Raw genomic sequence first — 26,474 nt, 5'->3', positions numbered from 1 at the left:
CTGATCGAACTAAAGATGATAGATGGGTTCTTAGGTTCACCAATTTGCACATCTGCATTATAGAATCATGCATATTCTCCAATCCCTTATCTTTGGTGCTTTCTGGCGCATTTTTGTAGTTAGTTTCTTCCAGGGGACAGATTGTGATTGCCTGCACCTGAAGTATTATAGGCTTGTATTGGAGATTCAGACATGTAAAGCTTGTTGACATCTTGCTAGGCGCCTCAATCTGATTGTCACGTTGTAGTCGTCTAGCAGTGGATAGTTCAATTGTATCCTTTGAACTGATTTCATATTTCTTTGAATATGAGCATAATGTATACACCCGCAGAGAAACAAGCAGATTTCATAAAAAAGCTTCATCCTTTTGTCGCAACATAAAGGAGACGAGCACAGAGCTAGAAAGAATGTAAGCTTTAAGATCACCACGTCAACACCATCCAAGAGCTTGGCAGCTGGGCTTGCAACCAACTGAGCTTGGCAGCTGGGCTGGCACCGGCTGTCTCTCATCCCTCCGATGGGTCCCATATGAGAGGCTTTAACTGACTAGAGCAACGTAAGCTACATCTCCAATACTAGATCAACTCAGAAATCAGCTGAACAGGAATGTTTTCAATCTCACTGTTATCTCTACATACATCATAATAAATACATTACAAATCCAAAACCGAACTGAAAATCATGGCCATGATTCCAGGTACTCCGGGCAGATGCACTGTAGAGAGACAGGGCAAGCACATCTTCTAGCCACAAAAGCCGATTCTTGCAAGACCGACCACCCCAACTAACTTCAATCCAAGGCCCGAAATTCAATCTCTACCTATAAGAGATACAAAGATTTGAGAAATTCAATCTTCAGCATTGAAATGGGGATTACAAACTCGAGAAAATATTGAGTTTAATTTAAGTATGATATGACATACCAGGTTGTTTGACTACAGAATGTTTTCTTCCATACTATCTGAACAGCACTATCAGTCAGATCCCTTCAACTTCCGAGGCCTCTTGGACTCGGATGGTGACGGAGGCGCATCTATAAATCTTCCGGTGGTCTGGCAAAGATGACTTGAGATGAAATGAAGTTGTAATATGGTTTTATTGTCTAATTTAACAAAAACAGGTGTAAGAGATTAATCGAACTCATATAGTCAAGTCCCAACGAAATCTGGAGTTACCAAGTACAGATTATCAAAGGAACCCTAATCGCACTCAAGGTTGCAAACATTGTAAGACTATTGTACTGCATAATATCAACTCACGCAAAATGGCCAGCACAAGGACATGCCCTTCAGTTTGATAATAGAAGATCTAGCATGCTTAAGTGCCCTGTATGATGCTTTAATGGACCAATAGTGTTACCAATTAAAATATATTGTTGCACCAACAGACTGTACACTTGTAATACAGCCCTGAACCCTGCCTAAGTGACTTACCAGCATTGCATGTAATGAGGGTATGTTCTTCTAAAGCAAAACAGCCGAACTACTGGACTTCCATTAAATTGTCTGTAGTCTAAACTTGATATTGAACAAACAGCAAGAATGCATCAAAGACGTGCATATATTTATGATAGCAGAAAGAAAGGGAAGGAACAACAAACCTTCCTTTTGTGGTCCCGCTTGCCCGTTCTTTCACCTGAGGTCACATGAAGCAGGATCAAGCGAGATTTTAATATAGAAGTATAAACCCTAATATTGAAGAGGAAAGAAGAAAGTAAAACCAGAGTCTGCTTTAAAATACCTGTAAACCCAACTGTGTCCAGGACAAAAGGCCTATCAATATCTCTATTAGAACGCTGCAAATAACACACAATAATGGTATTAAGTATTAACTAAAAAGCAACTAACCGTTGATACTTGATAGGCACTGTCCACGAAGCATAATTATTACATAAAAAGGGGGAAAACATAATTCACCTTCTGTCTCAGCAATCATTTTCCACTAGATATGTCAATCAAATTAACTTGGTCCTGATTCTGGTTTTAATACTTATACTTCAGCTAACAAGATATTTGAATCTTGAAACACTGTGAGTTAACATAAGTTGTCCTCGTTTTGCACAATCCCATTAAGATTTCACTAAGCTCTTCATATTATACATTCTATCAACGAGCTATTTGTTACAGCTATCTAATTCTGTAACAGATTAGAGCAAGAGGTAACCTATTTGGAGTTCCACACAGACAAAAAGAGGCAAAAAAAAGTAGGTGATTCATATATTTATATACCATAGGTGTGCTTGGTGCCTCCGTGAAGGAACTTTCTCTGTTAGCTGAAACTTCTGCCTCTTTATTTTGCAGCTATTGACATAAAATGCAAAAAGAGAGAACTGTTAGCTGAAGGGAAAGAACTTCAGACACATATATTTGACAGACATCGCTAATTTTCATTTTTTTTTTCCGTTCTGTTATTCAACAGGTGCTTACAAAAAATCAGATAAGTAATTGGGGATCAACACTTTTGCAGCCTAAATGCACATTTTAGATTAAAAGCAGCTGTAAATTGCTTATTGCTAAAGAACCTTGAAGCTCACAATCTTAAAAAAACGTACCTGCTTCTGTAGGTTAAGCAATGTGAGTATCTCGTTCCGCAATTCAAGATGTTCAACACAAACTGCTTTCGTTGGGACCTTAGGCTTCAAATTAACCTACAGAAAAACGATGGTTATAATGGTAGCTCAAATACATTAATGTTAATACACAACTTAGTTTGGAATGCATCAAGTACAGAACGAACCCCTAGATCTTGTAGGGTCTGATCAACCCTTTTGATTATTCTAAGGCCAGCTGAAGCACTTGCTGCTTGAACCATTTGGTCAAGCGCATGGGTTCTCAAATACACTCGAAGCTGAAAGAGAAAGTATACGAGTCAATGCATCTAAGAGGAAAGTTATGTGCAGTTAGATATGGCCCATTCATAGACACTGCAGTTAATAAGATAGAACAACTGGTCACTGGTGACATATTCATCCTAAGTCTACTTGTGATGCGTTTACCACTAAGAGAAGCCATCTTCCATACAATGAATGAAACTCACTATTATCTTCAAAAAAATAAAAAAAATAAAAATAGGGTATATTTTTATGTAATGCTCAAATGGACACTTAGATCCCTAAAGTCCATGCGCATGAAAGTGGAATGGTTAAGCACTGCACTACTCAACAAAAGAACAGTAATACAGTTCTAGCATGCAAATGCTTTTTTTTCTTGTGCTTTACATAAGCCACAGAACTTGGTAAAAACAGGCATACAGATATGGCAAATTATAAGATACATATATTGTGCTTTTCCGCACAACGGCAGTACTTTTAATGCAAAACATGAATAGATGCCACTGCAAAGTATGCATTTTAAAAACAAAAATACAATAGCATCCATGCAGGCGAGCGTCCTGGATATCAGGACCGCTTCCAACGCCTTGAGATATCGACACAAACGGAAACCACATTCACAACGGCAACTGGAGTCAAAGCAACGTGCCTCCCCGATCATCCCCCGATTTTTTTTTAGCCTATTTAATATTAATATTTTAATAATAGCCCGTCGGGATCTACATTTTCAGAAACTAGCCCCTTTTATCACGCAACAGGCTTTGGCGTGACTTACTACTTGGTCACGCCAAGAAGCCTGGCGTGACTGCGGTGCCACATTGGCGGGCGACCGGCCCCGTGGGCGTGCCGACGTGGCAGCCCTCAGTCGCGCCATAGTGCCCCATGGGCGTGCCGACGTGGCTGGCGCGACAGAGCGCCATACAGGCGCGGCCGTCTGTCCCCTGTGTCACGCCAAGGGCTTCCTATGACTCTTTCTCCTCAAATCCCCTTTGAATTGGGCCCAAATCGATGGAGAATGGAGTGGGCGGCGCTAGAAGACTCCTGCTCGCGGCTGCTTGAGGAAGAAAGGGCTGCGTGCGGGAGAGAAGGGCCAGCGCCCGGCCTGTATACGCCTGTGTCACGCCAAAGGGGTTGGCGTGACTCCAGTCGCGCCAGCGCCCTTGGCGTGACACAGGGGACAGACGGCCGCGCCTGTATGGCGCTCTGTCGCGCCATAGTGGCTAGCGCGACTGGAGTTGCGCCATGCGCCCTAACGCGACTGAGGGCTGCCACGTCAGCACGCCCACGTGGCACGGGGCCGACCGCCCGCCAACGTGGCACCGCAGTCACGCCCAGGGGCGAAGCTAGAGCAAGGTGAAGTGGGGTGCACCACTTCACCTCAACTTGTTGGGCCGCTGGGTTCTGGCTTGGGCTGTGGCACGTGGGTGCACAAGTAATAGCTGAGGGGGTGCATAAGGGCTGAATAGCACTGATTAGAACCGGTTCTGATTTTGGGTGTGGGTGCATCTGCACCCCCCACAGCCCATTGGGCTCTGCCCCTGGTCACGCCAGGCTCCTTGGCGTGACAGTAGTAAGTCATGCCAAAGCTTGTGGCGTGACAAAAGGGACTAGTTTCTGAAAATATAGATCCCGACGGGCTATTATTAAAATATTAATATTAAATAGCCTAAAAAAAACTCCTCCCCCTATCATCGCTCTCTCTCTCTCTCAAACATGCCTCCCTGATCTCTCCCCCTCCCCACCACTCACCGTTCCCTAGATTCGGCGTCGTCGCTCCCTCTTTGTCCAGAACCGCCAGTGCCCCCTCCTCTCCCAACTCTGGCACCCCTCTGGCCTCCTCCCCCAACTCCAGTGTCGACAGCGCGGCCCTGCTCCCTCTTCGTCCAGAGCAGGCGGTGTCCCCTCCTCTCCCAACGCCGGCGCCCCCCTTGGCCTCCTCCACCAACTCTGGCGTCGGTAGCATGCTCCTTGTGTTCCGCGCAGTGGCGGCGGGGATGTAGGGTACCCATCTAGTGGCGGCGGCAGCAGAAACCTATGGTTTCGCGCCCAACCAGCGACCACTGGCGGCAGCAGCGACTTCCCCTACGGTTTCTGGCCCGACTAGCGGCAACGGCAGAGGCAGTTTTTGCCCTGTTTTCATGCCTAGCCGACGGAGACAGTGTTTGACGTCGGCAGTCACGCTATTGACGGTGTTCACTAACCGAATCTCAGTGCAGGAGTCACGTGGGGTGCAGATCTATGGGACTTACCACATCCGCTTTGTTTTTGAAAAATGCCATTGGTTGTGAGTTTGATATCTGAGCCGCGACCCTACATACCAGTGAGGCATCCAATGGCTTTTTTTTAAAAAAATGTGTGCGGCATTATAGTGTTATTCATCCAAATTTCACTATTTTAGTGGGACAAAATATTCATGTTACCTCGGTGACCTGATATCATGACAAATTCAGAATATATCTTAGATCTAGAGAGCAGGAATCAACATTGCAAATATAAATAAATTGGATCTGGAATGTGCATGATTTATTCTCCTCCAGAAGTTACTGAAGCAGTAATGCATTTACACTATTCCATAAAGATCACGTACAACAATTCGTAGGAAAAACCATCCACTCGGTATTTTTTTTAATGAGATAATGGAAATGGTTGTGATACAGATGCATTGACCATAATAAGCTGGATTTAGGAGTATTACTGTAAAGGAACACAATAAAGCGGAATGTAACTTCTTCAGGATTAAAAAGAACAATTTGTCTACTGTGATAAAAAAATGTCAACCAATCAATAGCTCAGTATAAGACTTAACAAGAAATAATTAACTAGCAATAGTTTAAGAGATACCATTCGCAGTGAATTAGGTATGGAGCTATTCGCCGATGGATGTGCTAACGATGGGTGAGTGCCACTCAAGGGAGGTACACCTTCAACAGGAACCATAGCATTATCAGAGCTTGAAGGCACTCCGGCTTCGTCCGCATTCTACAGACAAAGTGTCAAACATTTAGACATCCAACAATCTATACCATCAACCTCAAGAAGAGAGTCCATTTATCTCTTGAAATTAACAACTATTGAAAATAACAAGGGGAGTTAATGAACAATCATGCCTGCACATTGGCAGACACCTGGAATGCCCAAATGGTAAAAATGCTATTTGCTTGAACAATAACAAATATCTAGATGATTTGCCATGCGCTGCTTCACAAAAAAGAAATACTCATCCCATAAATACCATACAAATTACCATTAGAAGCCTGTTGCTTAAGTTACTTTTGTTATAGGAAATATGGAATCAATTGTATTGGTTACTCTTACTCACTTTGTTAGCAGCGCGAGATTCCATAATACGTTTAGCTTCTGCTAAAATCTGAAAAGGAAACACTTGGCAGTTAGAAACACAATCATGGAATCTAGCAAATGGCAAACAGCACGAGTCAGCTAATTTCTTGCCTCAGCATCCTTTCGTTCTTGATGTTTTGTTTGGGAGAGAAGTGCAGATAATGCACGCTTCCTCTCAGTCTCATGAGCAGCATCGTAGGATTCCTGTACTCGGTGGTCATATGTATGTACAGGACAAGACTTATCATAACAATTAAGTAATTACTTTTAGGTAGGGAAGAGAATTAAGTACTACCTTCACAAGAGGATTCCCAGAAACCTCATCAACTGAACGAGCTCTAGCAATTAGAAGAGTCCGAGTAACTGCAAATATAAATACAACAATGGCTACAGAGGCAAAGTACAAAACATAGATTGAAGTGGTGGAAATATAACTAGACCATACATACGTGCTTAGCTTTAGCAATTGATTAAATAGGTAAATAATAAGCAATGAATCCATGATACCACCTAACCTCTGTTAACATTAAGTATTACATACAAAGAGATGTACAAAGAAAATTACTAGTGCACAACAGACTAAATGCAATAACACGCTTAGAGATTTTATTCATCAATTCAACAAACTAAAAAATTAAGAAGTTAAAAGAGCGTGGTTTAGAAGATCTATGATACAAAATGACGTGACCAATCTTGCTCACTAAGAAGGTTCATGTATGAGGACACAGATGACTAATTGCTTGTACATTGAATGACTGACAGAATAACCCAGATTAAATCACAAATGTTTGTTTCTGAGCAAATAAATGCATATATAAACATAGAAAACTAACAATGGAAGAGAATTTCACAAAGCGGTTTCTATCTAAGCATCGAAATATATCAAGATTAAATTACCATAATAGTAACGGCTCTTCAGATCTTCCACACTGCGAGCAGCTGGAAACCTATCTGCTATTACTATGAAGCGAAGGTCAAACCGTTCACATAATTCAAATAGCTGATCTGTTTCTTCCCTGCTCCATGCCTGAAAATAGGCACATCAAGTATTTCTTTTAAAACTTCGGAAGGAGTGGTGAACAGAAATATTGAAAAAAATCAAGAACCTGAAAACCAATAGGTTTGTGAATATTCAAAATGACTGCTGACCAATTATAGACATATGGTCCATTCGTTCTATTCTAGAAATGCTTCTGGTAAGGCAGACAAATTACTGCATAATAACATATATGGGTAAGGTGAAAACATGACTGTAAAAAATTTAAACATTCTAACATAGTGGTCAATAGTACACAAGAGCGCAAAGTCAAAGATATTCATGGTACAGTAAACACAACAAGGCCTTCAGCAGTGAGGTCCTACCACTGCAAAACTTCTTTTCTGCTTTTTAAGGTTTGGTATTAAATAGTTGACACATTTATATATCTGACCATGCATGCTCCAAAATTTATATCAGACAGATATTTAGAATTTAGCATGTAAGTATGTAAATTTGTTGAGATGGGAAAGAGAGAACTGCAGTATAATTAAGTGCTACAGTGCTAGTATACTATAGCTCGGGAAACTATGTGAGTTTGAGATGAACATTTACAAAAAAGTCCAGATTGGTTCTTTCCAGAATTTTAACCGCAAATGGCACAAAAAATAAGCATAAAACAGAAACAAATCGGACGCTATATTTTCAAAAATTTCCTGTAACTAGTACCTACAGGATCAATTAAATACTTCTCATATTCCTCATCCGTGTACTTAAGAACATCCACCTTCTGCAAAAAGAAAGGATAAATAGAAACAAGGTAAGCCCCAAAGTTTCCAAGGGAAGGCTCCTTGATCAATGATGTACCAAACATAATAGTTCTTACCTTGTTATATTTTGCAAACTGATAGTCACCTGTTGGTTGAACACCATTAACAACTCTAACCTGAAAAATCAAATTGGTGAGAAGTACAGTTACTAAGTGAGTTAGTCATATTAAATTTAAATATTTACAGCATATCAGTAAAGCATGAGAGACAGACCCAGTGATAGAGTTGCAGGTTGTCAGTTCGTGCAGAGGACGTGAAAGGTAACCACTGCCATGTTACCTGCATAAGTAGTCAAAATGTTCTGATCAAATCACCTAGAACGGTCCCCTAGCTCCAGTAGCATCAAAGAACCAGATAAGACTAGTCATCTTCTGCATTCTATGAGAAGTTCAATGCAAGTTGAAATTCCTTGCTACTGGAGAACAAATGGAACATTTAAAAAATATTTGATAAAACTAAATGCTCAGGTTCTTTACTAAACACAGCGGAAATGAATAAGGGATACAGAAGGTTGGTATCTCCATAGATGCTCAGCTCTAAATACAGTTTTTACTAATTACAAACTACGATACTCAGTTAAGTTCAAAGACTTGTTCCAAACAAAGCACATTCACGTGTTAATTTACTTAGTTCAGGTGGCACAAAAACAGTTTGCTCAACAGTCACATGTGATACAGTGCACATGACAAAGCTTAATTTGCTAACCAAAAGAAAAATTTGCAGGTAACTCAAATGTAATTATACATGAACCGGTGGGCATTTCAATCTTCTTATATCAATTCCATTGGCAATGCACTCTTCATGCTATTTTTTCCAAATGCATGTAGTTTATGAATAGCTAAACGCTCAGTTCAGTTCAGATGTTACCCAATTTACATCAGACATGAGACGAGTTGCACGCGCACCTTCTCCTTCTCGGCAGCAGGCCGCCGCTTCAGGTGCGATGCCTCGACGGTCGGCATGAGCGGGGCCATTCCCACCCCTCCAGTGAGCGCATAGACCTGGATTTCACAGCCATTAGCACCGAAGGAACACGCAACAACGAGCATGAGGCGGAAAAGCGGGAGAACGGCGATACCTCGCGCGAGACGCCATCGGGCTTGCGCTGGGGCTCCTTGGGCGGTCGCGACTTCTTCTCCTGGGAGGACGAGAAGGGGGTCTTCGGGATCCCGAGAATGTCCTTCGCGTCCATGGATACGACCTCAGGAGGAGCTAGGGTTAGGGTTTTGGTCCACCCCACTGCGACATGGGAGGAGAGGCCAGGGTGTTTGGAGCCCGAGAGGCCGGAACGGGGAAGGCGAACTTTTAGCGGGTCGAGTTACGGGTCCAAACTACAAACCCGACCTGGTATTCCAGACACGTCAGCAGTGTTTAACAAAGCTTTTGTTAAGAGTGTGCCCAGTAATATAGTTAACCACTAGGCACTAGCTATAAAATTTTATCGATATCATCTATAGATTACAGAATACATAACACTTCTAAATGAACTAGCTATATTGTTTCTCTAAAGTTATTATGGATCCACATGTACTTAGTGTATTGAAAGGTTGTTTGCATTTTGTAATGTGCTATAAACCGACTACGTATTAGTAGATAGTTTTTCTTTTTCCTCACATTAACACCCTTCTACGTAAAAAAACATGATATGAACATTCTTAACTAGCTGACATAGATTATTAGAGATACTTTTATTCATCTGGAGTTCTACAAACAATGAAGCTTAGCTTATGCGTATGAAGTTCTAATAATGAATGCCAGTTTGCCAAATTGAGTTAGTCATTAGAATTGAAACTGCATCTCTAACAATACAATCAACTACTAGCTACAAGATTTGTCTATATTACATACAGATAACACAATAAACTACCCCTCAAGTGAACCAAGTATAGCATCATCTTCAAATTTAAATAGGATATACATATATTAGAGTGTACTCATTCCAATCTAAAATAAGTGTCATCTTAGGTTACGTGCAGTTAACTATTTTAAATTTTAGATATAAATTACTTTTTATGTATTGAATTTGGATATTTGAAAATATCACGTGTATATTTATCTCGAAAAATATTTTTATAATAATATTCTTTTGCTATATTTTATCATTATATTACAACAAAAAATAATATTTAAAATTATATTTTGAGGACCGTGTCGATATCCAAAATGATTCTTATTTCGGGCTAGAGGGAGTACTTTAATAACTAGTTTTTCTGTCTCTTCATTTATTATCTTCTCCGTATAGAAAAAAAATGACATGATCTTCCTTGTAGCTAGGTGACTTGAATTGTTGAAGACGCTCTTAAAGAGCTATAAGGAAGGCTGTATCGGCTCCAATATTATAATCAACCACTAGCTATAAAAATTTTACATGTCATCTATAAATAACACAATAGATAACCTTTTTATGAATTGATTATATTGTTTCCTCCTAATTTAATATGGGTACACATGTAATAGAGTGTTAAAAGTCTATATATATCTTGGAATACGCTATAAACTGACTACGCGTTAGTAGCTATTTTTTTTCTCTCTTCTCACATTAACTTTCCTTTACATAGACCAAAATATGACATAAACATCCTTACAACTAACTGACATTAATTATTAGAGACTAAAACAACTAACTGACATTGATTATTCGAGACTTTTGGACTGTGATTCCAGCTTTAGTCTTTGGACCACGAATGAAGTTGGAAGTGAGAATATGATTTGGTCGGATTTTATGTCCTTCAGTCCACATTTCAAAGAATTTTATGTGATGATATATCTAACAAAAAAGATGCTTTGGATCTAATCAGTAAAAGTCCAATAACAATATTGGCTAGACTTAGCATAGAGGTGGTTAGCAAGTTGTTGATTTTGATAATAGAAATAGCGACGATTTGGTTCTCGTTAGGGGTGGCGGGGCTTCGGCCCCCATTTCGCATAATTTCATGTCATGATATATCCGACAAAGAAGATGCTTTGAATCCAACCAGTAAAAGTTCGATAATAATGACGGCTAGAGTTACCGTAGAGGTGGTTAGCAAGTTGTTGATATTGATAATAGAAATAGCAAGTTGTCTGATAACTTAGGTGGGTACGTTTCACCATAAGGATACTAATTAACTGAGCTACGTCTAGTTTGCGATCGTTAGTTTGTTATTTAGTGGTTGATCACTAATTAGCAAACTCCCTGTATGGTGGTTGCAAAACATGTCTAATCTGTGTAGAAAGAATATTACCATTTTGTTGCAGTTGGACTGCTCTCGAAACTACCCAATCTTTATTATTATTATTATTTTATTTTATTTTAAAAAAGGGCAACCATCTCCAGCCTTCTTTGGAGGCCTGCAGGTACCAAGGGTTGATTCCTGGCCGGCTCACTCCACTCTTGAAGCTTTGCCAACTGATCTAGGGTCCGTTCCTAAGGAACTCCCCAAACTTAGTTGTTTTCGACGAGTATTAGAATACACATAGACTATCATTGAAGGAGTATTCTTTGTTCATTCGAAAACTTGTGAACAGTGACCAGAGCTCCTCTCAGAGAAGAATGTTTATGACTCGAGGTGCAGTTGTACCGACGATGTCAAGTGACATCGCGTTGCCGGTTAACTGCGGATCAAATTTTTTTTGATGGATAATTAGGATAGAACCAAGCACCCTATTGGCTTGTCACCATTTTCGTTGCCTCAGTTTTACTAATTGTAGAATCTACAATTCACCACTGAATAAGTCTTGATTCTACGATTCACCATCAAATAATTTTGATTTTCTTTTATACCATCGAATAACTTATTTTTGTCTATGATATGCCATTACCATTAATTTAGCACTGTTAGGCGTTGTAAAAAGACGGGTATGCCCCTAGCTCTCACCATTAGTGATTGTTTGGATCTAATGAAAAATAAATCCTTTTGCAAAAAAAGAAAAATAAATCTATCTATTTTAGTAAAATACATTTTTGAAGAAATCGTCTACCTGTTTCCCTAAAAATCGAAATCTACCTACCTGTTTCCCTAAAAACGTCAAAAATGCATTTTTTTTAAAAAATCGATAGATTTATTTTTCTTTTTTTGCAAAAGGATTTATTTTTCATTAGATCCAAACAATCACTAATGGTGAGAGCTAGGGGTATACCCGTCTTTTTACAATGTCTAACAGAGCTAAATTGATGGTAATGGCATATCGTAGACAAAAATGAGTTATTCGATGGTATAAAAGGAAATCGAAATTATTCGATGGTGAATTGTAGAATTAAGATTTATTCAGTGGCAAATCGTAGATTCCCTCTTTTTTTTTTTTTTTTTTTTTTTTATTTCACTCCTCCTACTGGGAAGGTGGTACACCTGACTACATGCGCGCACGCACACTCACTCACACACACACCCACCTTACGCGCACACACACCCAGACCTACCCCTACACAGCTTTGGAGGAGGAGGCGTCCTTCTGGAGATCACCGAGACTACCGAGAATCCCGAAGACGACGAGCACGTCGTAATCCTTTCTGTAGCGCTACGCCGGACTGGAGGGCTCGGAAATTATTTTAATCATCGAACACCTGCAGATTTTGAGGAATAAATCCCCAGTACGAAACGCACGCCTCGAGCAGAGCTCGAACGTGCGTTGGTTCGGCTCACAACTGGAGCTTCTACCGTCGAGCTAAGCGCTCGCTCGTTAGATTCCCTCTTTTACTAACGATGTACAAAAACCTTCATTCGCTGTAGTATGTTGGCCTTACGATCTTAATATTTACGCTTTTCTTATTCATTCATGATTCATTTTTCGAGAATGCTTTGGCTCGTCTGAATGGGTTCTGAACTGTTGAGGCACAGAGGCACGGCGGCCAGGAACCGTGGCCAGCCGCACGATCTGGCGCCACGGCTGAGATCACGCGCGGGTTCCTCACCTCGCCCACCTTGCCGCTCCGCGGATGTGTCGTGGTGAAACCGAAGCTTCCGGAACCCAAGGCCCGGTTCCTCTTAAACCCTTACCCCCCCCCCCGGGCCTGGGGACGCCAAAAGAAACTCGAATCCGCACACGAGCAGCCGCAGACACACGCGACGCGACCATGTACCGGGCGGCGGCGGCGGCCATTTCGAGGTCCTCCTCGGCGCTGCGGAAGCAGCTCGCGTGGGGTGGCGGCGGGGAGGAGCGGCTGTGGGCTCGGGGGTATGCGTCGAAGGAGGTGACCTTCGGCGTCGGCGCCCGCGCCGCCATGCTGCAGGGCGTCAACGATCTCGCCGACGCCGTCAAGGTCACCATGGGCCCCAAGGTTCGTGCTCCCTGCTTTGGCTATGAGCAGCTTGGTTTTGGTCGGGGGCGTGATGCAGCGGTGATCGGCGTGGATCTAGTGGAACTGCTAGGCTATCGCACTCGATTGAGTGGTCTGCTTGGCTTTGTTGCAGGGGCGCACTGTGATTATCGAGGGGTCCGGTAAAGGTCCCAAGGTCACGAAGGATGGGGTCACTGTCGCGAAAAGCGTGGAGTTCGAGGGTAGTGCTAAGAATGTTGGGGCGAACCTGGTTAAGCAGGTTGCTGAAGCTACGAATAAGGCTGCAGGGGATGGTAAGCATGGAGGGCTTGGGAGAATTACTGTACTTCTGTCGTTCATTGCCATTTGAACTACCTGTTATGTTGAACATAGCATCCATCTTGATCCCTTATTCCTTATCTGATTTTGATGTCAGCGGTAGTGTTAATCATGATGCTTTATCTTCTCCATCATGTTTGTGCTGTCAGGACAGGGAAATTCTGATTGCACGAATCAAATTCATTAAATTGTTCTTTGGTTGTTGGAATGATATGTTGAGTGCCTGAGGGGCTCACATTGGACTTACTCACTTTGTTTCTGATTTGATGGGGAAACAGGTACCACTTGTGCAACTGTACTTACACAAGCAATTCTCACGGAAGGATGCAAGGCCGTGGCAGCAGGGGTCAATGTTATGGACTTGCGCAATGGTATAAACAAGGCCATACATGCTATCACTGCCCACCTCAAAAGTAAAGCGTGGAAGATAAATTCCACAGAAGAAATTAACCAGGTGATATACTCTGGTTTGTAGTGGTAGCTTGATTTGTTTGCTCCCTTCAGCTCCATTGTGAGCCATTCACCAAAGTTTCTTATGTACCTATGCTATAGTTGTTACTTGCATCTGCTGTAAACAATCTGCAATCACCATTGTGATTCTATACTAGTATGCTCTCCTGTATCCTTTTGCATTTTAATTGAAATTCTAGATTAAGCATTCTTAATTTCAGTTTCCTCTTGTAAACCAGGTAGCAACCATTTCAGCTAATGGTGAAAAGGAAATTGGAGATTTGATATCAAAAGCTATGGAAAAAGTTGGAAAGGATGGAGTCATTACTATTGTTGTGAGTGCTGAGTGCTTATTTTGTTGTTAGGCACATTGTGTAGAATCATTTTATTTGATGTGCTGCAACTTATATAAACTGGCAGGATGGCAAAACACTGGACAATGAGCTTGAAGCAGTACAGGGAATGAAGCTGTCTAGAGGCTACATATCTCCTTACTTTGTGACTGATCAGAAGACTCAGAAGTGTGTAAGTCTAAATTTCCTAGTTAAACCAGTGAATTCAGCATGAATGATGTCTTAAAAAAAAATCAGGCCATTTTTGGTTCCCTCGTCCATGTTCACTTCATTACCCACCCTTATTTTTTCTTGGGCAAGGTAAAGTAGGCAAGGGAACCAAAGATGCCCTGGATTCTTCTTGCATTGATTTTGTGATTGCGATATGCATGTCGGTAGAAATGTATGTGCAATATTAGGGAAGTTAAAGGTTGCAGTTTGTTCGATCTTTTTGGTGATCAGGAGCTTTTATTTAATCACCAATAGGCTATTAGATTTTCTGCTTCGACTCAAGTTGCTTGTGTGTTTCATTGCAAATGTTTGTATGTGTCTATTCTTCCCTAAAAGTGGGATGTCTGGGATAGCTTTTGGCCTGGGAAAAGTTTGCCAAGAGCAGATAAAAACATAGATGGGACGCCCATCAACAGGAAAGAAATATTCCTTATGAATGGTCTGAGATTAAGAATGCGTTTCATAATTTCTTTTATCCACTGTATACCTGTGCAGGAGATGGAGGATCCTCTGATTCTTATCCATGACAAGAAAATCTCAAACATGAATTCACTCCTTCCAGTACTAGAAATTTCCATCAAGGTAACTTTGCCCAGTTATGTTTTGGATTCTGGTAATATCCTATGTAAAATTGGTGACATCTGATGAGTGACAATTGATTTATGTAGAATCGCAGGCCTCTTCTCATTGTTGCTGAGGATGTAGAAGGAGAAGCTCTTGCGATGCTTGTACTGAACAAGCATCGCGCTGGACTCAAGGTGACATTAATTATTTCCTCAGTCCTGATATATACCATACTGAAGTGCTCATATAGGCTACCGGACAATCTGTACTCTATGGAGTCCTTTTCTTTGTCTTCTTTCTCCTTGTTGTATCAAAGAGCAGTCTCATGTGTAGTGCTTCTTCCCTATTGCAAGTCACTGAACTATGCCTTAATTGTTATCATGGTAAAGCTTATTTATGTAAATTCTTCAACTAATTACCTGTCCTCAAATGTAGGTATGTGCTGTCAAAGCTCCTGGATTTGGTGATAACAGAAGGGTCAATCTGGATGATATGGCTGTGTTGACTGGAGGAGAGGTTAGCTATTATTGACCAATAACCAATAGTCGAGTTTTTTACATGGAATTCAAGATGATCTGCATAATAGTGACAGGAAGCTCAAAATGACTGAAATTGACCTTTATATTCCATTTTAATTTCAAGGTACTCAGCGAGGAACAAGGTCTTGATCTTGGCAAAGTCCAACTACAGATGCTTGGCACTGCTAAAAAGGTTTGTCAGCTTACATAAATTGCTGCGCCTGAGATCCAGACAGTGATATTCTCCTTCACAGGTTACCGTATCTCTTGATGATACTATCATCCTAGATGGTGGAGGTGACAAACAGCAGATAGAGGAGAGGTGTCAACAGGTACTGTAAGAATTCACATTTTGACTCTCACCGAACTCAAGATGACCTGGATAATAGTGGCAGGAAGCTCTTTCAATTGGAATTACATCGTTTTTTATATGGTTGTCCTTGACAGCTTAGAGAATCAATTGACAAAAGCACTGCTATGTTCGACAAAGAAAAGGCTCAAGAGCGTTTATCAAAGTTATCTGGAGGTGTTGCTGTCCTCAAGGTTTGTTAAATTTTCAGAAACTGATGCACGGGTGAAGTTCCTTTTCCAGTCCTCTTCAGTATATGCACTTAAATTGCAGATTGGTGGAGCTAGCGAAGTTGAAGTTGGTGAGAAAAAAGATAGGGTAACAGATGCTCTAAATGCTGCAAGGGCTGCTGTGGAGGAGGGTATTGTGCCAGGTTGTCAGAATTTTCTTGAGCAACTTTGCATCTTATTTTTCCACTTGCTGTCTTATTTCATAGCTTGCTTCTTATAGTTTTGCCTTCTGCTACCTGACCATATATTGTATGTGTTCTTTGATTCATGTCCCTTCACAGGTGGTGGAGTTGCCCTTTTATATGCCACCAAGGAGCTCGACAAGATTAGCGCAGCAAATGAGGATGAAAAGATAGGAATTCAAATTATCAAGAATGCTTTGAAGGTTGGTTCTTATACTAAGTCTGTAGCTTCGTGTACTTGGTTTTTTGTCTCTTGAGTCTTGGACCCACGATGATCCATGGATATCTGCAGGCTCCCTTGAAGACCATAGCTGCAAATGCTGGTGTTGATGGGGCCATGGTCACTGGGAAGTTAATTGAACAAGAGGATCTTAGTTTGGGCTATGACGCAACCAGAGGTTTGTGCTGTTTAACTATATTTTAGCAGTTCATTCTAAATACGAGGAACTCCAACAAATGCCATGTGTCCATGTTAAGTCTCTTACATCGCCGTTACAAAGACACTCCTGATAAAGGCTATCCAATTAGCACAATGATCCTTAGTGATTCCGTCAGTAATCCATTCCTGCCTTTTGCCACCTGTAGGGGAGTATGTTGACATGATTAAGGCTGGCATCATCGATCCTGTGAAAGTTATCCGTACTGCACTTCAAGATGCTGCAAGGTACAGCTTCAATATCGTTTGCCCATGTTCCTTCTGTATGATTGAAATGTTCAAACTTGTTTAAAATGATGTGTTGCTTGTACAGTGTTTCGTTGCTGATGACAACCACAGAGGCTGCAATTGCTGAGCTCCCGGCGACAAAAGCCAGAATAGCCAGCCGTATGCCGCAAATGAGCGGGATGGATTTTTGAGGACAATTGGGCATGACGTATGATTTATGATTCACCTGCTTTCTTATTGAAAGAAAGACACTACCTGGCAACGAACTTCCTTTCTCAAGAGGATGCAGAGGTGCAAAGCTGGCACCGAGATGTAATTTTGAGTTTTGAATATACGGATTGATGCTGATATAAACTGACTAATCCTTGAGCCAATCATTTTGTAGACTTTACGACGGTTCTATAGTACAAATTGAAACTGTCAAAGCTGTTTGAGCCACGTTTCTGAGTTAATGCATTTTTGTTCTAGTTTTTTTGGACGGTACTATTTGTATCTGTCTTGACGACACCCCAAAGCTTCTTTGCCTGTCCGGCTGACGGCGTCATCTCGGCCGCCATTTCCTCGTGTCCACCTTGCTCCTCTTAACGCTACCATCTTTACTTCTGGACCTTATGCAATCTGAGCGACGTTCTTCTGACGCTACCATTGTTTGGCACACAACACACGTCAACATCTGTCACCTCCCAAAGAATGCAAAGAAGACGAAAGGCAGGCCACAAGTACGAGCATAGTTCACTTCTTTTGGTTAGGACGAGAAGTCAGAATCAAACCTTGGCTTGGGTGAATTTACTTTTTGTAAGCTCTACATCTTTAATATTCAGTATATATTGTATGAGTAATTGCACATAGTGGTGTGAGTGTGTCTGCATGTTGTACTAGTTTTTTTAATTTATTATTTAAAAAAGCCAAAGCAATACAATCAGTTTCATTCATGTGGAAGATGCACAGACGCGAACTAGCACTCCAAGGCGCATCATGCCGTCGTCTACTCACCCACACGAGAAATTACAGTAGAGGCATATGTAACTACACTTAGAGCGGTTCATCTTGCAGGATATTCCATCAACCTCGAGGGACCAGACACAAGCATCATCTGTCAAAAGATTTCCATCAACCTGGACGGCTCTACGCCGCCTTGGCCTCATCAGGTGGCTGGACAAGGCGGGGAACTTCTCCGTTCATCACCCTCCACGGGCCCCAGTAGAACTTGGGCGGCATGATGGGCACGGCCTCGCCGGGGTGATCCTCCCAGTACTTCTCCTGCTCCAAAATGTAACGATCAGTGATTCGCAACCAGGCAGTGAAATCGGGGAAAATGGGAGGTAACAGGCGTAGCCACTTCAAAGTACAGTGAAATCGGGGAAAATGGGAAAAATCTGAAGGTTTTAACCAGAACTAGCTCATATTATCGTGGGAAGCGAGCGAGCAATGTGTCAATATCATGCGGAGGCAATGAGCACGGGGTTTTGGGCACTTCAGAACACGAATGATGCCGAACTGGACAAATTCCTGCTGGAACGCGGATGAACTGCATAGTGTGCGTCCGCGTCTCGGCGAGGTGTTGGAGTGGCTCGAGTGAGCATTCCATCGAACACCTTATGCGCGGACGGGCGCTGCGGAAGTGCCCGAAGCTCGCGGGGGAGGAGAAAGAGGCCGGGGGGGGGGGGGTGGCCAGCCGAGGTGGTGAGTCTGACTGACCTTGTAGAGCTGCTCAGTGACGGCGGCGGCGACGACCCCGGTGTAGAAGGCGGCGACGTAGGTGCCGACGAGCGGCGCGAAGGAGCGCGGCGGGCGGTAGGGCTCCACCATGTCCCACAACACCGTCTTCTCCCACTTGTGGAACTGCCGGTCCGCGTACCACCTCCAGAACCGGCTCGACATCCCCCACTCCTCCCCCCCCCCCCCTCACCTCCCACACACGCACGGGGCAGCGCGGCGGCGGACGGCACGACGCGGCCTCGCTTAGACCGGCTCTGAAGTCTGGACTCTGGAGGCGGAGAGCTGCGGCTTCGTAATGGGCCGGCACGTTTGGTCGTTGTGTTGAATACTTGGGCTGGGCCCACGAATTGACCCATCCGAGCCCACGAATTGACCATGCCAGGCCCACCGTACGGCCCATTTACATCTCCGCGCCCCGAAAACACGAAAGCGGGGGCCGAAAAGAGGAAAAAAGAAAAGAAAAGAAAAACACGAAATAGCCCGCGGCTTCTTCCGTGTCTCCGGCTCCTACGCCGCCTGCCGCAGCCGCCACTGTCGAGATGGGCATCAAGGTGAGTGCGGGAGAACGGGCGGGCCCTTCCTCTTCGTTCTTTCCCTCCCTCCATTTCGATTAGGGGCTGGTGTGCCAGTTGCGGGACGATGGCGGATCGGTTGACGCCTGCCATGTGTGTGTAGGGTTTGACGAAGCTGCTGGCGGACAACGCGCCCAAGGGGATGAAGGAGCAGAAGTTCGAGAGCTACTTCGGCCGCAAAATCGCCGTCGACGCCAGCATGAGCATCTACCAGTTCCTCGTGTGTTGCGCTCCCAACCCTATTCTCTGCCCCCCAACACTTGTCCTCATTTTTTCCCTTGTTGTCCTGCGCTTATATGACACTGGTTTGTTTAGTGCTTGTTTAGTAGTCACCATTGCATTTTGTGTGTTGTTGGCTGCTGCTTCTCCGCATGTTATGGGAATTGTGTAGAATTTTTGCTCAGTTAATTTGGGTTTAGGGTTTATTGTTAGTTCTCCTTGTGTTTCCTTTGCCTACTTGTTTTTTTTTTTTTGAGAGGGGGGGGGGGGATCTACATTGCTCTTTTTTATATTGTCCCAGTAAGCCGACGAATTTTGTCAAGTGAGTGGGCAAGATTGGGGCACTTACATTGTTCTTGGCCTCCCTTTTGTTCATAATTCAGCTGATTTGATTAACATTAGGCTGGCTGCCTCTACCATTGGCTATTTTGCCTTTTTTAAAAAGAAAACTAGCAATTTGTATTGGTCACATATTTACTGTCTCTCGAGATATTACCAAACTATTTACCCACTGCCATGAAAGCTGGGACAGGTTTCTTATGCTTTCCTTGTACAGATTGTAGTTGGAAGGACGGGGATGGAAACCCTCACAAACGAGGCTGGTGAAGTCACCAGGTCCAGATAATATATCCTTTAAACCATGCTGAATATCTGAAGCTGCGCACATAACATTTGTAGTGCTAGTTTTTTTTTTTTCAACTTTATTTTTTTGTTGGACAGTCATTTGCAAGGTATGTTCAACCGGACAATAAGGTTGCTGGAGGCAGGAATCAAGCCAGTGTAAACACGAATTCCTTCATCTATGTTTCTATAATCTTTGTTATAAATATGCATAATGTTACCTTTCTAAAGGGATCACTACATGTTTGTGCAGTTATGTTTTCGATGGCAAGCCTCCTGAGCTGAAGAAACAAGAGCTTGCTAAAAGGCATGATATGTTTGTTTCACTCTTGGATTATTCCTACCATTATTTAAAGATTTGCCTACATATTATCTGTGCTACAAAATCTTATGTTGTTGTTAGAACGTACTGTTCTTTTCAGATACTCAAAGAGAGAGGATGCAACCAAAGATCTGACTGAGGCAGTAGAGGTGAGCTGATATTTTCTTGATCAAAGTTTGCTCACTCTTTGGTATCATATTTCTTTGTCAACATCTTATCTTTCTACATCCTTAAGGAAAATGATCCCTGATGTTTCAGGAAGGAGATAAGGATGCAATCGAAAAATTCAGCAAGAGGACAGTAAAGGTAATTTCTTCACTTTTTATACATTAGGTTATGATTTCTTTGAAAAACTCATGAGTACTCTACACAGAAGAATACAAGGTAATTTATATGTTGTTTGAGGCCCCTCGGATTCTTTCACATCATAAATGTCAAAGATGGTATGGAAGATGCAAAGATTTTTATTGTTCTGAGAGTAAGCTATGGCTTGCCATCTTTTTTTCCCCTTGATGAACAGGTCACAAGACAGCACAACGATGATTGTAAACGACTATTGAGACTTATGGGAGTTCCTGTTGTAGAGGTGAATTCAGTTTTCCTTGGTATCATGCTAGTATAAGGGAATGAGTCAGCATATAATCATCTTGTTCTAAAGAATTGTTGATTCTTTTTCTGCTGGCATGAAGGCTATGATTTATAATGTGTTTGTGTCAGTCCTAATTCAATGACCTCTGCCTTGTGGTACTAATAGGCACCTTGTGAAGCAGAAGCAGAATGTGCAGCCCTTTGCATGAATGATAAGGTATTGTATTACTGTTAACACGGACATCGACCTTCTTGTTTCCACCCCTTGCTTCCATTTTTAATTTAGTGCCATCTATGTTGTAGGTGTACGCTGTTGCTTCAGAGGATATGGACTCTCTTACTTTTGGGGCTCCACGGTTCCTTCGTCATTTGATGGATCCAAGTTCCAAGAAAATACCTGTGATGGAATTTGAAGTTGCCAAAGTGTGCATTGCTGTTATGTGATCAGTACTTTCCGTGATGTTGCATATACTTCACCAATTTTCATGTTGCAGGTTTTGGAAGAGCTTGAACTCACCATGGACCAATTCATTGATTTATGCATCCTCTGTGGATGTGACTATTGTGATAGCATCAAAGGTATCTTTTCTCAATTCTCTTTTGTACTACAGACGATTCCCATTTCTCAAATACTTCAGCTTGTCAAGACCTCTATTTTCCTAATTTTGTATCCTTGCTTGTCTGCTAGGTATTGGGGGTCAAACAGCTCTGAAGCTTATCCGTCAACACGGTTCCATAGAAAGCATTTTGGAAAATATAAATAAAGACAGGTTAATGAATTTAAACATTTTGAAGATTTTCTGTCATGGCACTGAAGGACGAAATTATCAACTTTAAACTTCTGCATTTACTATCCAATGGCATTTTGTTAATGGCATTCCTTGTGTTGGATGTTTTATTGGTGACATGAAGGAAACTATTTGCTATTTAATTGCTGCTTGATTTGGGTACATGTGTGCTGCAGATATCAAATTCCTGAGGAGTGGCCTTACCAAGAAGCTCGACGCTTGTTCAAGGAACCTAATGTTACATTGGATATTCCTGAGCTGAAATGGACTGCACCTGATGAGGAGGTGAGCCTGCTGACCTTGCTTACTTGCCTTCATACTCCATTGTGAATGTTTATTATTGCTTCTGGCCTTTTTCCAGGGTCTCATAAATTTCCTGGTAAAAGAAAACGGTTTCAATGAAGATCGGGTGACAAAGGCATGCACTTTCTTTTTCTTCTCACTGTTCAGTTCTCCAATCATTTTTATCAGCTATGATTTTCTTGAGTTTTATGTAGGCCATAGAGAAGATAAAATCTGCCAAGAATAAATCATCCCAAGGAAGGTGATCATCATAATACATCTTCTACAAAGTCCCTGCGTGTATAATCGTTCTTTGAACTTGATGTTACTAATTGTTGACTTCATGTGACCAGACTTGAGTCCTTTTTCAAGCCAGCTATCAGCACGTCAGCACCGCTGAAACGGAAGGTACCTCCCAAAAAAATGTCATCTCATCCATCATGCTTAGTATCTATGATTCTTAGCCTTCTCCGGAGTCATCAATATAGCATCATTTACAATCTGGTGACATACAACAGAACTGTATGTGGTAATGAATCACTTTAATAGACCGTTGCAATTGAATCAAGCTGCTATGGCCTACTGTGGCTCTGATTAATCCGTAGCACTATACAGTTTTCTTTGATAAACCTGCTAAAATGATAGTGATAGCCATCAGACTACTTGGCCTAGTTTGAACTGTTAGATGCTTCTGTTGTGCAAGCCTCCTGCACCTGAATACTAGTAATGATAAAAGAAAGACGCAGGTTGATCAACCATGTCTATATACGCAGGCCAGTTAGCATAGATCAGTAGAAGCTGTATCTTGCTAGCCAGTGCTATAATAATATGCTATAGTTGTAGCGACAAGATTTTATAGCATTGTGTGGCATGTTTCCCGTCAGACTCACACCAGTGTTTCGTGTAAACTCCTATGCTACCCATATAATTGCAATGTTGCAGAATTATTTCTTTTGTATGTCAGTACTTCTGCTCATGAATGATGAATCTCTTAAAAATGCAGGAAACTTCAGAGAAAACAACTAAGGCAGCTGCGAACAAGAAAACGAAGGCCGGTGGAAAGAAGAAATAAATTTGAATGTTTGGTGTGCAATTGCAACAAAAGCTGCGGTGGTGTTCTCACTTAGATTATTAACTAGTACCTCTTGTAACTCATCTTTGTTCAATGTATTCGTATGTTCCAAGCTTGGTAAATTAGTTGCCTTAGGGAGGAAAAATTTGGTGCCAAGTGACAAAACCTGTCTCATATATTAGTTCATCCGTTCATGCTCATGTGCGTGCCTTACTTTTGCAGTTCCTGTGTTGCAAATGTAAGGTAGATTTGGCTTTTATGCACCCATCCAGTGATGGTTGATTTCGGGGACAGATTTTGAAGTATCAACGCCATTCAAGTGTCGCCATGTTCGGTTTGGGCCTTTCTGGGCCTGGATGAGACGTCGTGAGATGAGGGGTTTCCTGACTGAATGAATGATCAATTTTGTAGTAGCGAAACACTGATCCCCTATTTGTGAATGGCAGCCTCTACCACGGTCGCCGCTCCGACCAGCCCGTCGCCATCTGCAGTGGCGGCTGCGTGAAGCAGGCCATCTCCAAGCTCTCTTCCCTCCACAATCTTGCCGCCGGGGCAACGTTTCTGCTGCGCGCAACTGCCTTTCGTGCGGATCGGGATAGTGCACCTACGTACCCTGTTATGGAGTCACCAGTTTGGAAGATTTATTCTTGATAATATATCTAAAATTAATGGAGTTATTTTTTATCAAATATTGAATATAAAGCGAGACATACGTCATGTATACAGGATCGGCTTTGGTTGGAGTAATACTCTACATCATATGTTGATGATTATGTGTATGTATTCACTCGAGTACAGACAATGTGATTAATATATTATAATAGTAGATCAGATCTAGTCTAACCTAAGGCTAAATGAAGTAGTTTTTTATCTTTGTTTTCGAGCTTTAGTCAACTACAGCTGGAGATGATTGGGCCCTTAAACGGGTTCTTGATTGTCATCGAGTGAGGGCGTCAGATCAAAGGTAGGGTAATTAACCCGATAACCAGATGGTTGTGTAATCTCCTATCGCTTTCCTATGATGCGTTTTGGGTCAACCTGGAGGAGTTTGTAGTGCGAAAGGATAAGAAATTATTCATCATTATTGTTCCGAGGATGTCGTGCTTTCATCTTCATCATATTCCCTTTATTTCATTTTATTCATGGTTCCCTTCCTCATTCTTATGCCCTTTATTTTTCCTGATCTCCAACAACTTTCCTTCGAATGGATTCGTGAAGGGAAAGGAGAGAATCCCGAGGTGAAGAGAATGAGAGAGAGAATTCTTTCATGAAGAGAAACCGTTGGAGCAGTGAACGAAACGAAAATCTCTTTATGAAGGAAATAAAACATGCGAATAGAAGCCGTTGGAGATGGTCTTACAAAAGATAAACGGAACCTATATAGCCTACCGTGAGCGGAGAAGCAGGAAGGTGCCCAGGGTGCGCGGATCCGATGACGAGGTTTTGCGTGCCCAGTTCATGTACTGGGTGGTCATTGTTTTATTTACCAACCATCCTAGACAAAAATTTCTCTTTCCTGTTTCTCCATCTTGAGATCATAATTATATCGGAGTTTGTATGGTACTGAGTTCTTTCGTTTCTTCTTTTGCCTGATTTTTTTTCCGCATCTCTACCGTCGTCAAATCGGGATCTTTTAGGCTAGGGGTGGTCGGAATGGGATCTCCCAACTTCACCGGAGAGTGAAGTCAGGTGACTTCAAATTGTTGTGCACCGTTGGATTGCAAAGCGACGGATAAGATCTTGATAGTACAATACACTATAAACAGTAAAAAAAACTGGCGGAGTTGATACAGTACCGTCGCTACAGTGATCCCGCTACATCGTTTTGACATTAGGGTACTGTTCGTCTTCTCATATTTTACTGTTCTCTCGTGACTTCACACCACTAAAATTAGGGGATCCAAATCCAGGGGTGGTCGTGGTTTCATTTAGCGACCACTCCTAGTTACGGCGTCATCCTCCCTACCCGCCGCCCGTCCGGCTCGTCGAGAGCGGCATCCGCGTGCATGCATGTTGCGTCTTGGGTGGCGCGATGCACGGGTGGACAGAACAGTGCCTGTTGCTCTGTTGTATGTCTGATGGCGGCATGGCGCCGCATGCTGGACTGGTATACACGAGGCGTCACCTCGCACCGGACGTCGGAATGGAGCGCGCCCGGCGGATGGGTTGGAATGGTCACCGCGCGCGCTAGCGACCGCCGTGGAATGGGCCGTGAAGTAAAAGAAGAGAGAATCCCGAGATAAATGAAATGGGAAAGAGAGTCACTTCGTGAAGAGAAATCGTTGGAGCGCTGAAGAAAACGAGAATCCTTTTGCGAAGAGAATGAAACCTACAGAAAAAAGGCGTTGGAGATGATCTTAGAGGAGATAAACGGAACCTACATAGCCTACCGTGAGCAGGGAAGCAGGAAGGTGCCCAGGGTGCGCGGATCCGCCGACGAGGTTTTATGCGCCCGGTTTATGTATTGGGTGGTCGTTGTTTTATTTACTAACCATCTGGACAGAAATTTCTCTTTCTTATTTCTCCATCTAGAGATCATATCGGAGTTTGCATGGTACTGAGTTCCTTCGTTTCTTCTTTTACCTGATTTTTTTCGCATCTCTACCGCCGTCAAATCGGGATCTTTTGGGCTAGGGGTGGTCATGATTTCATTTAGCGATCACTCCTAGTTACGGCGTCAGCCTCCCTGCTCGCCGCCCGTCCGGCTCGTCGAGAGCGGCATCCGCGTGCGTGCCTGTTGCGTTCTGGACGGCGCGATGCACGAGCGGGCAGAATGGTGCCTGTTGCTCTGTTGTATGTTTGATGGTGGCATGGCGCCGCATGCCGGACTGATATACACGAGGCGTCACCTCGTACCGGACGTCGGAACGGAGCGCGCCCGGCGGATGGGTTGGAATGGTCACCGCGCGCTGGCGACCGCCGTGGAATGGGTCGTGTAGTACACGAAATCGGTCAGCTGCAGCAAGATGATCACAGAAGCCGGTGGGCGATCAGATGCATGGCGACACCCCTTAAACCAAAACTAAAATTGGATCACAGAACATAGGCTGGTCAGATGCATGGCGACACTCAGCATGGCAGGATCACAGAGGATGCTGAGCGAGACATCGTGATCATTTTTAGCAGACCATACACGTAGGGTTCGGATTCAGAAGAACACTGCAAGGAACAGCGCGGTACACGATACTAGTATTTAAGTGATAGAGAAAGGTATTCACATA

The 26,474-nt window shown here is 42.7% G+C and overlaps 4 protein-coding genes across 4 annotated transcripts; 2 read left to right on the top strand and 2 right to left on the bottom strand.

Annotated features, from left to right (window-relative positions):
- Window positions 1–330: 330 nt before the first annotated feature.
- On the bottom strand, window positions 331–9,290 carry LOC133884751 (SWR1-complex protein 4-like). The gene is made up of 17 exons (XM_062324294.1): window positions 9,054–9,290; window positions 8,881–8,976; window positions 8,189–8,254; window positions 8,032–8,091; window positions 7,879–7,935; window positions 7,067–7,196; window positions 6,465–6,532; window positions 6,281–6,373; window positions 6,150–6,197; window positions 5,672–5,809; window positions 2,737–2,847; window positions 2,552–2,647; window positions 2,229–2,300; window positions 1,741–1,795; window positions 1,601–1,635; window positions 924–1,052; window positions 331–820 (listed from the first exon to the last, which is right to left on the bottom strand). The coding sequence occupies exons 1-16, from the start codon at window positions 9,165–9,167 to the stop codon at window positions 975–977; spliced, it is 1,317 nt and encodes a 438-aa protein (XP_062180278.1). The 5' UTR covers window positions 9,168–9,290; the 3' UTR covers window positions 331–820; window positions 924–974.
- Window positions 9,291–12,955: 3,665 nt separating this feature from the next.
- On the top strand, window positions 12,956–17,508 carry LOC133884750 (chaperonin CPN60-like 2, mitochondrial). Its single transcript, XM_062324293.1, has 16 exons — window positions 12,956–13,232; window positions 13,366–13,525; window positions 13,829–14,004; window positions 14,240–14,335; window positions 14,421–14,525; window positions 15,059–15,145; window positions 15,232–15,321; window positions 15,563–15,643; window positions 15,770–15,838; window positions 15,900–15,977; window positions 16,093–16,188; window positions 16,268–16,367; window positions 16,506–16,609; window positions 16,699–16,804; window positions 16,992–17,070; window positions 17,156–17,508. Exons 1-16 carry the CDS (start codon window positions 13,029–13,031, stop codon window positions 17,259–17,261), a joined length of 1,737 nt encoding a protein of 578 aa, XP_062180277.1. The 5' UTR covers window positions 12,956–13,028; the 3' UTR covers window positions 17,262–17,508.
- A 430-nt stretch (window positions 17,509–17,938) lies between these two features.
- Window positions 17,939–19,002, bottom strand: LOC133884749 (uncharacterized protein At4g29660). Its single transcript, XM_062324292.1, has 2 exons — window positions 18,769–19,002; window positions 17,939–18,330 (listed from the first exon to the last, which is right to left on the bottom strand). The coding sequence occupies exons 1-2, from the start codon at window positions 18,949–18,951 to the stop codon at window positions 18,196–18,198; spliced, it is 318 nt and encodes a 105-aa protein (XP_062180276.1). The 5' UTR covers window positions 18,952–19,002; the 3' UTR covers window positions 17,939–18,195.
- Window positions 19,003–19,188: 186 nt separating this feature from the next.
- On the top strand, window positions 19,189–23,453 carry LOC133884748 (flap endonuclease 1). The gene is made up of 17 exons (XM_062324291.1): window positions 19,189–19,340; window positions 19,465–19,581; window positions 20,137–20,195; window positions 20,301–20,360; window positions 20,455–20,508; window positions 20,624–20,672; window positions 20,782–20,829; window positions 21,044–21,109; window positions 21,278–21,328; window positions 21,415–21,534; window positions 21,606–21,690; window positions 21,800–21,881; window positions 22,076–22,184; window positions 22,261–22,317; window positions 22,397–22,443; window positions 22,535–22,589; window positions 23,185–23,453. Exons 1-17 carry the CDS (start codon window positions 19,329–19,331, stop codon window positions 23,251–23,253), a joined length of 1,140 nt encoding a protein of 379 aa, XP_062180275.1. The 5' UTR covers window positions 19,189–19,328; the 3' UTR covers window positions 23,254–23,453.
- The last annotated feature ends 3,021 nt before the right edge of the window (window positions 23,454–26,474 follow it).

The sequence above is a fragment of the Phragmites australis genome, chromosome 11, assembly GCF_958298935.1.
Source record: "Phragmites australis chromosome 11, lpPhrAust1.1, whole genome shotgun sequence".
Lineage (NCBI taxonomy): Eukaryota > Viridiplantae > Streptophyta > Magnoliopsida > Poales > Poaceae > Phragmites > Phragmites australis.
This window is presented reverse-complemented; position numbering and strand designations above follow the sequence as displayed.